This window comes from Typopeltis vanoorti, chromosome 3 (assembly GCF_054136105.1).
Source record: "Typopeltis vanoorti isolate ZY-2024b chromosome 3, IOZ_Tvanoo_1.0, whole genome shotgun sequence".
NCBI classification, from domain to species: Eukaryota; Metazoa; Arthropoda; class Arachnida; order Uropygi; family Thelyphonidae; genus Typopeltis; species Typopeltis vanoorti.
Genome location: NC_143551.1, coordinates 136,380,951 through 136,397,807, shown reverse-complemented (window position 1 = coordinate 136,397,807; position 16,857 = coordinate 136,380,951). Strand labels below are relative to the sequence as shown.

General features: G+C 38.2%; 1 protein-coding gene across 2 annotated transcripts in view; it reads left to right on the top strand.

Annotated features, from left to right (window-relative positions):
• LOC150108589 (E3 ubiquitin-protein ligase rfwd3.S-like) overlaps positions 1-16,857 on the top strand; it is a 279,570-nt gene that overhangs the window by 240,028 nt on the left and 22,685 nt on the right. The window contains exon 14 of one of the 2 annotated variants that reach the window (XM_090416036.1): positions 8,856-9,168. The exons of the other annotated variant lie outside the window; for it this stretch is intronic. Coding sequence (XP_090272162.1) covers positions 8,856-9,011 — 156 coding nt within the window. The 3' untranslated portion in view covers positions 9,012-9,168. Of the gene's footprint in view, positions 1-8,855; positions 9,169-16,857 lie in introns of those variants that run through there. 2 annotated transcript variants of the gene reach the window in all.

Below are 16,857 nucleotides of genomic sequence, written 5' to 3'. Positions count from 1 at the left end.
TGTTCTTCTTTTAAATATATGAAATTCAGTTTTATCCTGCTCAAGACTAAATGGTGATCACTTTCAATTTCAAATCCTCTGTACATTCTGGTGTCCTGCACCAAAGAGAAAACATCATTATTAACAATAGCATCGTCAATGAGACTTTTCTTATTCCTTGCCTCTTCTCTCCATGTGAATTTGTGCACATTTTTATGTTGGAACATTGGATTAGTAATAACCAGTCCATGTCCTGAGCAGAAATTCAACAGGTATTTGCCATTATTATTAGCTTTGCTCTTTTCTCCACATTTTTCTATGTCTGATAATCATTTCCTACTCTGCTATTTAGATCACCAACAAGGACTAAACTTTTCTTTTTTCATTGTGTCAGTTGCTTTTTCTAAAGCCTCAAAAAATTCCTCCACTTATCCTTATTAAAACCTTATGTGGGACCATAGGCACAAATAAGTCTCATTGTCCAATTCCCCATTCTGATATTTGCCCACATCACTCTACTTGAGACTGCCTGCCATTCAAGAAGATTAGCCTCGTATTTTGTGTTGAATACTATGGCTACTCCTTCTTTTCCTGGATTGTCATTGCCTGAATATAACATTTTGTATTTAATGCTCAGAAAGATCTCACCAGTTTTGCCTTTTTTTTTTGTTTCAGTCACCCCTATTATGTCGATCTGTTTTCCGAGGAGCTAGCTGAGGAATTCCTTATGCAATTCTCAGCTAGCTCCATTTCTTTGCCATTCAGGCTTCTTATGTTGATAGTACCGATCTTTAACTCTGGTGATGTTGAGTTAGAGATGGGTTTGGGGATTTGTTCCAGTAGCTGGCTTTCTGTTGTTTGTCCTGGTTCTCTGGTGAAAACAATGGGGGCCTTGTTTAACCTGGCGACGCCCCAGCCAGCATGAAATTCTGTCATGTTGTACCATCATTCTATATTTTGGTTTAAGCCAATAAGAATACAATTTTGTATGTTAAATCACAAACTGCCAACCCATCCTCGTTCGTTCAGTATCCAGGTAGATACCTAACAGGGTGCACCACGAGAAGGTGAGGATTAGGTCAGAAGCCTGGGTCGGTTCTCCGCATTCCTTTAAAGGCTAGTGGAGGTCTCCTCTCAGTTATATAGCTTCGACCCTTAAGCACCATTTGATGACATTCGTTTCCATAAACCATGCAGTATATCAGTAGCCTTATGACAGTGCATTGTCTTGCTGAAAGAGACAATGGTCCATAGAAACGCCACATAGTAGGAAGCATTGCATTCTCCAGAATGGTCATGGCACCACAAACAGGGTTCCAAGGCCAAACCAGGAAAATCAGGACCATACCATCACACTGCCACCTTTGAATTTCATAGTTGGGGTTAGGCACTTTGGTAAGAGACATTATCCACACCTGTCCATCTACTTGGTAGAGGATGTAGTGTGATTTGTTGCACCATAACACAGCTTTCCAAGCTTCCACATCCCAGTGTACATGCTCTTTATACCACTGAAGATGACGACACTGCATGCTGGTTTGAGTAATCTGGGGTTTGCATATTGCGGTCCTACCATGTAAATGTTGTAAATGTTGTGAATCTCAGTTCTGAATGTTTTTGTGCAGATTCATGTTCCACTCAATGCATGGAACTCTTCATTCAATGTATCGGCTGACGATTGGCAGCTTTTACATATTAATTCATAGCACCCTGCGCTTTGAAACTGAAGTCAAACACCAGTCTATGGGTATGTCTGACTGTTTTGCACATTCCCTCAGCACCTGTACTGATATTCCATCCAGTCTTACTGCATCATTTGAATCAAGTTCTTGTAATAGCTTTAATGCCTCTAACTCATTTACACTCTCTCCCCTGCACTTCCATCTCAGTATAGTATCACTGATTGTTGACCTGGGATGACCCATTTTGTCAACAGTTTGTCAAACAGATTGCCTGCAACATGACATCCTATCACAATGCCTCTTTCAAACTCCTTCAGTTCCCTTCTCACAGCCATTTCACCCAGAGATTTGGGAGCATCATATTCCTCCAATTTATACTGGCTACAAACACGGCTCATTACATGGCACGGTGCACCTTTCCCATGGGTTGGGGGGGGGGGTCCATTGACTTCTTTCTAAGCATGTATACCTTATTAAGTAATCACTTAATAGCTTTCCTGTTTCACATATATTTGAAAATTTTTACCGTTCACACTTACTAAGGTTATTCTTCCATGATCATTCTTTTTTCACTTGCTATGTGTGAATAAAATTCTGGATTTCCTTTGGCTTATTTCTTTTCATAATCTGATTTCACTGTCCTCAACATAGCCATCTGTCTTAGCTTGCCATTTATAGCATTTAGTAATCTCGTCATTACTCTTGTTGCAATATCAGATCCATCATATTTGCTTATGCAGTCTCTTGTTTTAAAGTGTTATTTATCCATTTAATTAACCATGCAGTTAATTCTCCTGACTGTGGAAATTCAGTCACATATAGCTTTTTTTAGGCACTCTAATTTTGTCTAATTCCCATGCACTGTTGTTCCTTTACCACACAGTTTCTCATGCCAAGCCACCTTCATAGTTTCTTATAATGATTTGCTTTGTAGTTTTTCATACACCCTTCTTAGTCAAACTTTTACATACGTTGTCACCTTCTAAGTTAAAACTGCATGAATTACTCACTCCACTCGTTCTATTTGCTTACTTCTATATTGCTTCGGTCACGTCACTAATCTTCTCATCCTTGAGACATACCTTTATTGCTTGCTTTTCCAGTATGCTTGTAATCATGAAAATGCTATATATCACCATATCCGTCCGCACAGTTAGCTATGCGCTTCGCAACCATATGCCTGGGGAAGGAGTGTCCTAGGTTTGATTCCCGTCAGTGACGTGAGGAGCTGAAGGATCTTCCTCAGCCATAGCCAAGTTAGCCAGTCTTGGGCATGGACAGCAGGGTTTTTTCCCCAGTTTATTCTGGGGTTTTTCATCCTGCAAACTGGCCTTGAGAACTCAACACTACAGGCCATAGGATACACCGGGGCATAAGGCTGACTACCTTATCCTGTAAACGGAGTGGGGTCCGATGATCAGTGGACCCTCAACACCGCAAGGTAAAAGAGGGTATAAGGAAGATGAGATGAGATCACCATATCCTCTTTCATCTCTGTCTGTTTTCTTAATCCTTCTTCTTCTTCGTATGTTTTGTCTCCTTTCCTATTTGCTATGTACCTTTCTAGTCTCTCCAACTTTTGTGTTGTATTGTGCTGCACTTCTTGAAACCTCAAAATTTCCAGCATCATACTGAACTCTTCTTCCCCCCTTCCTCCGTTTCATTCATATTTCCTTTCTCGTGCTCTTTAACTTTTGTCTTTGCTGTTGCCATCTTGAATTTCATACTATTGCCAACTTAAATTTCAAATCTAAGACAAATTCAGAAGGAGCAACTCCGTCTGAATTTCTGTCATGTTCAACATTTCATGCTCTCACTCTGCTAATTATTACACATTCTGGCATATTCTAGAAAACCATTATCTTTTATTCCCTATAAGCTGTTTACATCTGCCAATGTGTACATGTATACTTTCCTCACATGCTATGTTGAGGGAAATATTTTTCAATCAAACTCCAACAAAGGGCTCTCCATCTCCGTTATTATCTTTCTCTCACACACACACTTTATCAATATGTATAAAGTATATTATAATGAACTGTGCACATAGTTAAAATATATTCAAAGTAATTAGTAATTAATTAAAGCACTATTACAATGCTAAACATTAAAACAACAGCAGAAAAAAAGAAACTGCTTGTTGCAAACAGTGCTGACTCCTGTTGTACTATATATGATACTCGAAATATTGGCAACATATCTAAACTATACAAACACAATTTTTGAACTAGTATTGATATTATTTTAACAAAAATAAGCTTATCTTTTCAGAGCACTCTTCACAATGATCTCAGTATGCCATCTAGCATCAGTATTCTCGTTATAGTTTTATTGAGCTAAAGTTGTCAGCTGACATTGAGAAAAATGGAGTATTATTACTATTATTACTGGCAACTCCAGGGAGTCATTAGACTCATCGAGGGAGGCCTCAAATCATATTCATCAGAACTATTCAATATTCATACAGTATCTATCATACCTCGCCTTAAACTCATTCACTGTCATAGCATCCACCACAGACTCAGGGAGCGCATTCCACTCATTCACTACTCTAAAAGTAAAGAACCAAGCTCTAACACCTTTACTAACTACACTTTTGCCCAGTTTCCATGGATGTCCCCTAGTCCTCCCACAACCATCCCTGTTCTCAAAAATATCTTCTGAATTAATTTTATAGAAACCCTTCAGTAATTTGAATGTCTCAATCATATCTCCCCTCCTCCGCCTATCAACCAATTTTTGCAACCCACAAATCCTCAACCTGTTCTCATAAGATTCATTCCACAGACCCGCTATCATCTTGGTCACTCGCCTCTGGATCCTCTCAACCTTCTCCCCATCAAGAAGAAACCTAGGTGACCAAATCTGGGCACAGTAGTCGAGATGGGGTCTTATCAAGGCTCGATACAGAGGAACAATAACCTTGTCTCTGCTTGTCAACGTATTCTTCAGCAACCATGTGATTTGATGAGCTGATTTGGCCACTTTTGCAATGTGTCCCCTAAATTTCAATTCCTTATCCACCAACACTCCTAAATCTCGTGCCTCATCAATTTCTTGGAGCACAGTTCCACCAATGCAGTAAACTGCCGCCAATCTTTTTACCCCAAAATGCATAACCTTACATTTTGCCACATTAAATTGACATCCATTGTCCTTAGCCCAGACCTCCAATCTATCCAAATCATCCTGCAAAATTTTGACGTCATCTGCATTCACTATTGCCCTACCCAACTTCGCATCATCCACAAACAAATGAACTGTTCCTCTCAGATCCTTTCCTATATCATTAATGAACAAATTAAACAGCAGTGGTCCAAGAACAGATCCTTGTGGCACACCACTAGTCACAGGCCATCTTGTGGATTCTACTCCTGAGTAAACCACTCTCTGATATCTCTCCGTTAACCACCCTCCTATCCATCTCACCAACCCTATGTCCATCCCTATATGCTGCAATTTACTGATTAGAATTCCATGTGGTATCCTGTCAAAGGCCTTAGCAAGGTCCAGTAGAATCACTATACACCCATTACCCTTATCCAGTTCAGCCGTCACTGTGTTATAATACGTGAGCAAGTTACTGAGGCATGACCTATCCTTCACAAAACCATGCTGTCCCCGATACAGTATCCCATTTTCTTCTATCTAATCTTGTATTTTCCTCTTGACTATTTTCTCTAAGACCTTGCTATTCCTGTTATGCTGATTGGCCGGTAATTTTCAACAGCAGCCTTGGAACCACCTTTGTGCAGCAGAACTATTTTCCCCTCTTTCCACCCCCTTGGGACTGACCCAGACCCAAGGCTCAAATTAACAAAATGGTCAAGGGCACTGACAATTCTTTATCCGCTTCACGTACGACACGAGCTGGTATACCATCCAATACCACAGATGTATTGACATTGAGGTTCTGTAATAGACTAGTTACCTCTACTTCATTCATCACAATTCCAGTATAAGCTGTTGGTTCTTCCATTCCTGCATAGTCACCACCTGGATGATATACTCTTGCAAAGTGCTCGCTCAGTAATTCCACTATATCGACTGATTCGGTTACCTCCCTACCCTCAGCATTTTTTAAGATCATTCTACCATGAACATTTTCCATTTTACTTGCAACATATTGAAAAAACAGTTTGGGATTCTCTTTAGCCTGCATGGCCGATTTTCTTTCGTAATCTGCTTTTGCTTTTCTTACCACCCTTGTTACCATCCTGGCCTGAACTTTATACTGTTCTTGCGCCTGATGGTCACCTTTCTCCTTAAATTCCCTCCACAATTGTTTCTTTTTTTGCAGCTCAAGCTTAATAGTGTTATTCATCCATTTAACCCCTACTTGATTTATTATTTGGACTCTTCGTATACAGTCAACCATTGCTTCCTGCAAACAGTTCTTAACCACCTCCTGTGCACTATCAACATCCAGCCCTTGCAGTTTTACATGCCATGGCACTGAGCCAAGCACACACCTAAGCTTGCCATACTTACCAGCCTGGTAATTCCACATGTACCCTGTCTTAATTGTAAATTCCACTCCTTTAGCCACCTCCCAAGTCATGACCTTATGGTCACTCTCACCAATTGATGGCAACGTGGTCATGTTCGTTACAGCCACAGTCTCAGTTGCAATTACAAGGTCCAGCACTCTCTGCCCCCTGGTATTTTCCACTACATGTTGCCGTAGATAGTTGTCCCTTAATAACCACATAAAATCCAATTCCTTCTTCCCATGTGCCCTCTCCTCTTTCCAGACAATGTTACTATAATTGAAATCACCCATAATAATTACCCTCCTTCCACTCATTTCTTCTATTTGCCTATGCATACAATCCCCACCATCTATTCCATCACCTGTTCTATAGCAACACCCAATTGTATATTTTGTTCTGCTAGATTCTATCTCACACCAAACAGCCTCAAATGTGCTCTTTTCTCTATCCTGCAGTTCAACTTCTATACTCCTTGGCTGCAGCTCATCAGCTATCATCAATAACACTCCTCCTCCCCCTTTTATTCCCCCTGTCACTCCTGAACACGCTATACCCGTCACATTCAATCCCACTAGCGTTATCATCTTCTGTCAGCCATGTTTCACTAATACCAACAACCTGTGGCCTGGAAGTGCCAACCATGGCCAAAAACTCTTCCTTCTTGTTCCTAATACTCCTGGCATTAGTGTACATGAATTGCAGAAGCCCATTTGTCCTACCCCTACTTTGATGCCTTATACTAACTATCCCATTCTGATTAGTTGTCCTTCGTACTCGCTCGGGCATAATATACTCATTCATACACTCAACTGCCTCCCTAAAGTCTGCATATCTACCCCTCCCTCCCCTCTTAATAAATCTAGTTTCCCTGAGTCTGTACATCCACTTCCATATCATTCATCAACACTTTTTCAAGTCTCCGTACGCCAACTCCATTCAAATGTAACCCATCCATATTATATAAGTCCTTTCACCCATCGAACTCATTCCAGACATCCACAAATTCCACACCACTCTCCATTCATAACCCACGCATAAAGTCATTGGCAATTATGGCCCTCCTTCTAAACACTTCACTGTCATACTGCGGTAAGATACTCACCATCCTAACTCTTTCACTCTTCTCTTTTGCTACCTCAAATAATTCCCTCACATCCTCTATCATTTCCATTTTGTCCTCTTTCAAATCATTTGTTCCTGCCACGATTATCATCTCTTTCACCCTCTGTTTTTGCAGCCGAATAGATTCACTGATGTCCTTTATGTTCACACCCGGCTGGTACGACTTTGTTAAACTCTCAACTATTACACCTCTTAATAGCGAATCCCCCATACAGCACTCGCTCCTTCATTTTATTGACGTTTACGAACATTCTATTATTTGCCGTCACAGACTTTCGCCGGTTATTTGTCGGTACGTTCAGCACACATTTTTCCATACGCTCCAGTTGCCTTTTAGCTCTGTGTATCGCACCGTTCAAACGGACAATTTCACTACTCACATTTATCTCGCCATTTTCATTATCAATCAAATCATCCGTTCGTTCTGTATTTCTACCCTCGTTTACACTTTCAACGATGCTCTCACACCTATCTGGCACTACCACGCAATTCTCTAGCACACCGCCATTTTCTACATTCTGACTATCGTTAACGATATCACTCTCTCCACACGAAACATGCTTGAAATCCTCATTCTCTTTACACTTTCTGCACATATTAACTCCACTCTCACTTTCTAACCAGGCTCCCACCGCTCTTCGCAAGGCATACATCTCACAGACAGCACATTGCATAAATTCGTTTACATCAAAACTCTTAAACAAACATGGTGACCTGGCCACCATTTTTTTCTTTATCGGAAAAATCTTATCTTAAGATAAGATATTAATCTTATCTTAAAATTAATAATTAAAATAACAGAAAACATGCAAAAATTGCACAGACACACCAAGAAACAAAAAGCAAACAATACTTAAAATTCTAGTAAAATTTCTAATGTTAACACAAAATACTACTAATCTTTTCAGGAGCTCTCAACAAGCCGACGATGGCCAAAAACTGTATGTGTATGTAAGTATGTGGAAATGATTTTTGAAAAAGTATTCAACCATAAAAAAGAATAAATAAAAACATTCCTCAGTCACCATTGTACAAAGAACTATTGGTTCTTTGTGAACTAACGTGATTTTTTAAAGTTAGTGAAAGCACTAAGTCTTGTTAAGTCTGTAATAAAAATAGCCCACTCTTTTAAATAATGTGTACATTATCTTTTCCATTATTGGTATGGAAAGCATTTAATTTGCCAGCCTATGCAACATCTTTTCTCTATACTTTATTAAGCTGAGATTTTGGTGTTGTGAAGCAATCAGTCTGTAATTCACAGAATGCAATGTGCATTCTGCCATTTTTTTTTTCCTTTTTGTATTATTTACAGGTGTCCACTGATGCAAACAAGAGGTGAGAACTAATCTACTCTTCTGAAAGTAGCATCCACAGCTAGCTTGATATAACATAGGATACTATAATTAATATTAAAAATTCTCAGTACAGATGAACTAATCACAACCATATTGCATAATATAATGGTATTGTGATCTTTTCTTAAGATATAGAATTTCATGCCATTCCTTCATTTTATATATATATTAAGGAAACTAAAAATATTATTTTTAATATAAAATTCTTCATTTGAATCTAGGCACTTATATGGGATAGTACTAATGGGCAGTGTCTTCATAAACTGAAAACTGGTTCCCCTGTGTTGGATGTTATTCCTTTCACAATGAATCAAACTACTTTTCTTGGAACACTTACAGAGAAAACTTTCAGACTTTACAGGTGGGATAATGTATAAAGAAACTCATGAAAACTACAATGTATTTATTTCTCTCTATGACTTTGCTCAGCACTCGTCTGGTCCATAAACTGATGATCAAAATATTTTTAGTCTGATAATTGATGTAAATTTTGTAATCATGTTCAGTGATAAAAATAAAGTTTTTTTACTACTGTGTATAATTTGCAGTCTGCAACAATTCTTATTTCACCACAAAAGTAGGAAAACAGATATAATCTATGATATCATTGTGCGGCACACAAATTTGTAATATAATTACCCAGTAATTAATAAAGAAAGCCATACTTCTTCATTTTGATGACATAAATTACATAGAAATAGTGGATATTTAAGATCCAACATTATTTCAAATGATAAATTAAAGATGCCAAGAAATTATATTCTTGGTTTAATCCTTTATACAAGTCTAAGTAAACAAAGTTTGTGCATGAAGTCACTTCATGACTGGGCTATTTGCATATAGAGGCTAATGACTTCACATTAATTGCCTTAGTATCATATGTGCATAATGCTATGCATTATGGAAAAGGCCACTACCACATTCACGTACGTGTGAATGTGTTTGGAATCAGGAGTTTTGAAAGATTATTAATTCATACGAAACCTAACACAGAGATTCAGAGAAACTGAATTCTGATGGGATGAACGTGGAGAATCTGTATGTAAACGCAACAATGTTAGATAACTGTGTTAATGATGGGAATGGTTATTATTATGGAAATGATTATAAAGAGAGAATGATTCTGTGTTCATCCAGTTCAGACCTATCAAGAATGTGTAAAGATGTCTGCATAAGTAAGGGACTAGATAAGAACAGAGACATGCAAGTTTTCAAACGGTGTCAAGAGTATCAGAAACAGAGAAACAGTGTGTGTTGTGTTCATTAATATATTGGGACGACCTCGTATTGTAGGCAGTAGCGAGACCTGGCTATCAGAAGCATACTAACTGGTATCAAGTGCAAAGGGTACAGTATTTTTACAAAGGGCAGACAGGAGAGGACATTTTGCTAATTATATCAGATGACTTGAATCCAGTTAGAGTTGAGACCTATGACTGCGATACTATTAACAGTTTTGCATGTGGCAGTGAGTTTGAAGCCATATGGTGTGAGTTGGAGTCTAACAACATTAAATACATATTGGGTTACAGACCTGGTGGATCGGTTACTGGTGACGAGTAAATACGATGGGTGCAAAAAGAATAATCGTAATGGGGGACTTTAATTATTCGAACATCGATTGGGTAACTGTGAAATTGCGTGAGAAGAATGAAATTGAATTTTTTGAGTTGTTGCAAGACAGCTTCCTCAGGCAGCATGTGACTGAAGGAACTCATGGTCAAAGAGTGTTAGATCTGATTATAGTATCACAGTGGGTTTCAGGTAAAGGCATAACCATTCTGCTCTCAGCTAGTGACAGTGATCAAGCAGTACTTACTTAGGAAGTGGCAAAGTTTATAACGTTCCATTCAAAAGTGGTTACATGGTTAACTACAAAACAGGAAATTATGACCACCTAAGGAGCATGCTGGGTTCTCCGCCATGGTATCAGTTGTTAAATGGAAAAGATAACTGTGCCTGAGAAGTTATTAAAAAATACCTAAATGATCCGATATCAGAATGTGTCCCTAGAGTTTGAATAATAAATGGAGTAGGAGTGAAATAGATTTGCAATCTAATTAAGGAAGAGATTCATAGGAAAAAGATGATGTGGAAGGAATTCAGTGCATAAGGATAATGTTAGTTATGATAATTATAAGCAGCAGGCCAGAAGAGTCAAGTGTTGTATGGAAAACTAAGTCTGAGTATGAAAAGAAACTGGCTGTGCAAGTTAGAGACAACCAAAAGAATTCTATCTTTCTGCTGCAAGGAAAAAAAAAAAAAAAAAATGAATTTGAAAGAATAACTCTACTGAATGCAGATGGTGTGCAATGACTGATGCAGAAGTGATTGTTCAACTAATGAGTAGCCATTTTGCTAATAGCTATCAACCTGGTATATGCAATATTGAACTCGTCACTACCTCTTTAATGTATGAGGAAACTGTTGGATGAGGAGGAAGTACTAGAGCTGTTGCACAAACTGAATAAGAATTCTGCAATAGGAACTGATGTGATATCAGCATGGATGCTAAAAGAGTGTTCAGCTAAACTGGCTATATAATTTGAATCTCAGAACAGGGAAGATTCTGCAAGAGTGGAAAGAATGTATCGTAATCCCATTGCACAAGGCTGGTGCAAAGACGTATCCAACTATTGACCAATCAGTATCTCAGGGGTGGTGGTGAAAATTTTGAAAAGTTGGTAAGGGCTCGCATTCAGAAATGGGTTGATAGAGAATCTCTACTTTGCAATGAACAGCAGGGGTTTACTAATGGGAGGTGATGTTTTAGCAGCTTGCCCACATTCTATAATAATATTGCCATTGAACTAGACAAGGGGAATGGATACACTATAATACTTTTGGGTTTTGCTAAGGCTTTTGATAGAATACAGCATGGAAGACTGTTGCATAAATTGGAGAATATGGGATTGGATTATAAACTGTTAGCATGGATAAGAGGGTGGCTTACTGACAGATATCAAAAAGTGGTATATGGGGAGTGCATAAACAGGAAGATTCAAGGTTACCAGTGGTGTGCCTTAAGGATCAGTCCTTGGTCCAATGTCATTCAATCTGTACTTTAATAACATTGGAAAGGATTTGACATGTGACATACAACTATTTGCTGATGATGCAATGATAGGTAAAGTAATGAGGAGTGCTGTTGATATGCAATACTTGCAGTCACCATCCTCTTATTCATGCTAATAGTGAATAGTTTATAATCCAGTTTGCAACTTGCAGAATAATTTGAATTCTATCATACCTCTCCTTGAACCCATTAACAGACAAAGCACTTGCAACTGACTCTGGCAGCTCATTACACTCATTCACAACTCTACAAGCAAAAAATCCAGTACTCACACTCCTACTAACCACACATTTAATCAACTGCCAGCGATGATCTCTTGTTCTAATCCCTCTAGCCGAGTGCTGAGATATGTCCTCTGCATCTATATGTTTCTATCATATCCCCTCTTTTTTCCTGTCAACCAACTTCTACAAACCCTCTCAATCTATCTTCATAGGGAACATTCCACAGACCACTCACCATCTTGGTCACTCCCTACTGAATCTTCTCTACCGCTTCCTTATCCCCAGGAGACCAGACCTAAACACAGTAATCCAGATGTGGACCTGTCCAAGCCTTATAAAGAGGAATAACAACTTCCTTATCTCTATTTGTGTGTTCTTCAAGATTCAAGTAATCTTGCAGGCTACCTTAACAATATGTCTTCTAAACTTTGTGTATCACCACACCTAAATCTCTAGCATCATCTATTTCTTGGAGTACAGTTCCATCAATGTGATACACAGCATGTAATCTTTGTATCCCAAAATGCATAAGTTTACATTTTTCCACATGCAACTGATGTCCATTTTCTTTTCCCCATACTTACATCCTATTTAAGTTGTCCAGCAAGCTCTCCAGATCGTTTTGATTAATTATTTTTGTACCTATTTCGCATCATCAGCAAGCAACTGAATATTTCATTTCAGGTTATTTCCTATATCATTTAAGTTCAAATTAAACAGAAGTGGTCCCAGCCCTGAACCTTTCAGCATGCTACTAGTCACCTGTTTTTTTTGCCTTGATTTTGGCCCTCCATACATATACATATATATATACCACCTTGATATCTGTCCAGCAGCCACCCTCTTATGGTGAGAATATATTGTTGGAAGTAGAGGAAATAAGAGATCTGGGGGTGATAGTGGATAAGGATCTAAAATTTAGGGGACACATCACCAAATTTGTGAAGTCAACACAAAGGCTTCTGGGAATGATGTGGAGGACACTGACATGTAGAAGTAGGGAGATTCTTGTTCCGTTGTATAAGGCTTTGATTAGGCCACACATGGACTATTGTGCCCAGATTTGGTCACCGGGTTTTCAGAAGGATGAAGAGATGTTGGAAAGGGTCCAAAGGAGACTGACTAAGGTAGTTTCTGACCTCTGGAATGTAAAGATGAGGAAAGATTGAGAAGATGTAATTTGCAGAGTCTGGTGGACAGGAGGAAGAGGGGAGATATGATAGAAACCTACAAGTTGGTAAGGGGTTGTTATAGGATCAATGCTGGAGAAGTTTTACAGAGAATAGTGGGAGATCAGGGGAGAACCAGAGGTCATCCCTGGAAACTGTATAAAGAGGGTGCGAGTAGAGCAGTGAGAGGCAGGTTTTTTTCGTGCAGTTGTGAATGATTGGAATGCCTTGCCTGAGAATGTGGTGTCTGCAAAGAGTTTGAATGTGTTTAAAACATAGTATGATGAGCTGTGGGTGTGATAAAAGGGCCTCCCAGATGAGTCTGACTCCATGAGGTCTTGGGGTGGTAATAATAATAATACTCAGTGTCATATCCATCCCCATTTATTCTAATTTGCATAAGAGTTCTATGTAGTATTCTGTCAAATGCCTTCGCAAAATTCGACAGAAATCTTTGCGATAATAATTACAGAATGGCTGTAATTAAACAAGATTTCTATTGTATTTCATGAAACAAGAAAGAAAGAAAAAAAAAAGGCGAATAATCTTGCAATTTACTTTTAATCATGTTTAAAAAACAGAATTCTTGTTTTCTTTTACGTTTAATCAAAAAATAGTTAAAAGCGCATTTTTTAAAAAACAGAAATCAGAATTCTTGTTTTCTTTTACGTTTAATCAAAAAATAGTTAAAAGCGCATTTATCACAAAGAGGTGCTGAATAATATCCAAATTCTTAAAAAAAAAAAAAAAAAAAAAAAAGCATTAAGAAATAAAATAATTATTTGTGTTTGGTATGGCATAATATAACCACTGCTCGGAAAGAAGTCAACAGACACTCATATTGTGAAGAACAAAAATTTTTGGCACCCACCTTAATAAGGTGTAGGACCTCTTTCGCTGTGATGACTGCAGCAATCCTATGGGCATACTTTCCATAAATGTACAATAGCAGTCAGTGGGAATTTTGGAACATTCTTCCTGTAGCCATGTAATGAGGTCCTGGACTGTTGTGTGGTGGATGTCCTTTGACCTCACCACTCCAGTTCATCCTACAATAGGGTTGAGATAATGACTCTGTGGCAGTCAGTGAAGTGTGGTGACGTTCATATCCACAAACCACACTGTTAGATAAGTCACCAGCCTTATCATGTCAACTTTCATAGTTGGAGGTTACACACTCTAGTAAGAAACATTCATCAGGTATCCACCACACCCGTCCATCTGCTTGGCAAAGGGTGTAGTGATTTATCTCTCCATAACACAGCTTTCCAAGCTTCCACGTCTCTTTGTGCACATACTCTTTGCACCACTGAAGACGACACTGTATGGGTTTGGGTAATGTTGGGTTTGTAAATTGCGGTCCTACCATGGAAATCCATGTTGTGAATCTCGGTGCCGAATGTTTTTTTTTTTTTTTGCAGATTCGTGTTCTGGTCGATGCTCGAACTCCAAAGTCAAAGTGTCATCCGAGGACTGGCTTTTACATATTATCCTTAGTAGCATCCTAGTCACGTTCTGTGAGTGTGATGGGTTACCCACTGCAGGTAGCACTTGCGATTATTTCCCTGGGCTTTCATCTCAGTATGGCTTCACTGATTGTTGACTGGGATGGCCCAATTTGCCGAACTGGTAAATTTGCAGCATGGCATCCTGATACAATGTCTCTTTCCAACTCCGACATATTCATATGTAGTATAATACCATCAAACACAAGTTCACGGTCATTTTGTCATTGTAAAATCACCAATAAAACACAATGCAATTAAGCACGACTTATGACCTTAACCGATCTAACAAGCAAAGCATTTTGTTATCTGAAGTACGTCATCATCCGACTTATACTAACAGCTCTGGTATCACTTCTTAATTACTGATTCATTCAGTTTAGGGTTTCTCTATCGCATTTCTGAAGAGGAATTTCTAGTGTTTTGTTCATTTGGCATTCGTAGTGACAAAGTGGATTGTTAACTTCGTTGGTCGATTTTTTAAAGTAATAGAAGATTGCAGCTTATTAATATTTCATTCGTAAACCAAAGATCTCGAAGAAAGCCAATAACTGCTAACTTGTCCTGTTTTATTAACCAGACGAAGTCCGCAACACTGCGTACAAAATTGCTTCTTTTTCAGTAATGAATGCTTTTGTTTTCAGATAACTAAGGGATTATGAAAATCAGAAATGTTAAAGCAATTAGTATGTTTTATACTAATTGCTTTAACATTGTTTTCATTTCCTTGTACACATTAAATTAACAATTTAATGTGTACAAGGAAATGAAAAGGAGAATAAATCAATATTGTACATATTTATAAGCATACTAGAAATGTAATTTAATATGTCAACGGGAAAATAATGATTGTGGGAGCTTCGTTTATGTGACACAACACATTCACGGAACTCAGAATAGCACTCACTTATTTCTTTGTATTTGTAAGAATATAATTTGACTGAGTAATTGGTTCAAAACCATCGATAAATTAATAGAAGTTATCAGTTATTCTTTAAAATTCTGAAGACAAAATATTTTATGAATTAATTAGTGACGAAATTCGCTGTTTACGATATGGTTGGTATTATAGCCGAAGGAACGAAGGCAATGAGATCAGTACGTGGTTGGTTATTCACATTTGACATCCATCGGCGCCGTATGGCTACTTATGCACAACACCATAGGTGTTCGGAAGTGAACTCCTTGCAGTCGTTAGGTCTTAGATGCTGTTCCACACTGATTTAATAAGACAAACATCCACGGCCGTGGTGGGATTCGAACCCACAGCTTATTAGAAAGCAGACGCATATACAATTGGTCAAACAGGCTGCAGACCAAGGTGTTATGTCTGTTAATTGCGTATGTTCTAGTGGTCGATTTGTCTGTTTTGCGGGTGGGGAAAAGATGAAATATCTGGATTACCACGTTGCGCCTTTCCTATGAGATCAATAACCTAATCTAATACTAAAGGCTGGGTACACTATAAAGATTGCTTTTCGTCGTGGCATTGATGGCCAGCAGAGACTTGACAGTGAAACAAGCAAAAGCCAATGATACTCGAATTATTCCTGCATCATTATAAAAGGATTTCGGATCCAAATCAAGATCTGTGATGAAAATGTATTTGGAAAACACATGCTCTATTGATTTTGTTGTAAGACATTCTTCTTTTGAATGTGATTCTGCTTTTTCAGAACCTTCTTCTCTTTGAACAACTTTCTTTTATTTAAAAAAAAAAGTTAAAAACCTCGAAGCAAAAACTATAACATACGATATTATGCATGACTGAAACACTGAAATGTTCTGATTAAATGGAGATTCAGTCAAGTCATTTAAATAACCCAATTCAACAAGTTATATTGTATTGGCTAAAACTTAAGTTGTATTGGCTAAAACTAAAACGAGGATGTTTCATATTCCACTTTCACCGATAAATGGCCTCTTCCCCCCCCCTTTCATTAATGAAAATTGCGAAATCCTTTCTAATATAAGTTTCTTATTAATCTTTGGAGAAAACAATCATATTTCCAACCCTTTAGGACCATCATTACCGTTATGCATCTTTTGCCAGTTGGAATGAACCAAGTTATTGTTCTTCTATGGAATCTCCATTAAAATTACGTTAAGGTTTCTTAAGGTCACGAAGGGAGCACGTTATACCTTTAAACCTTTCCCAACCTGATTGAACTTTTGCTGTTCCTTTACACTTATCAGCTTCAATTTAGAACTTTGAACAAATCGAATTTTAGGGAATCACACATGCCAAA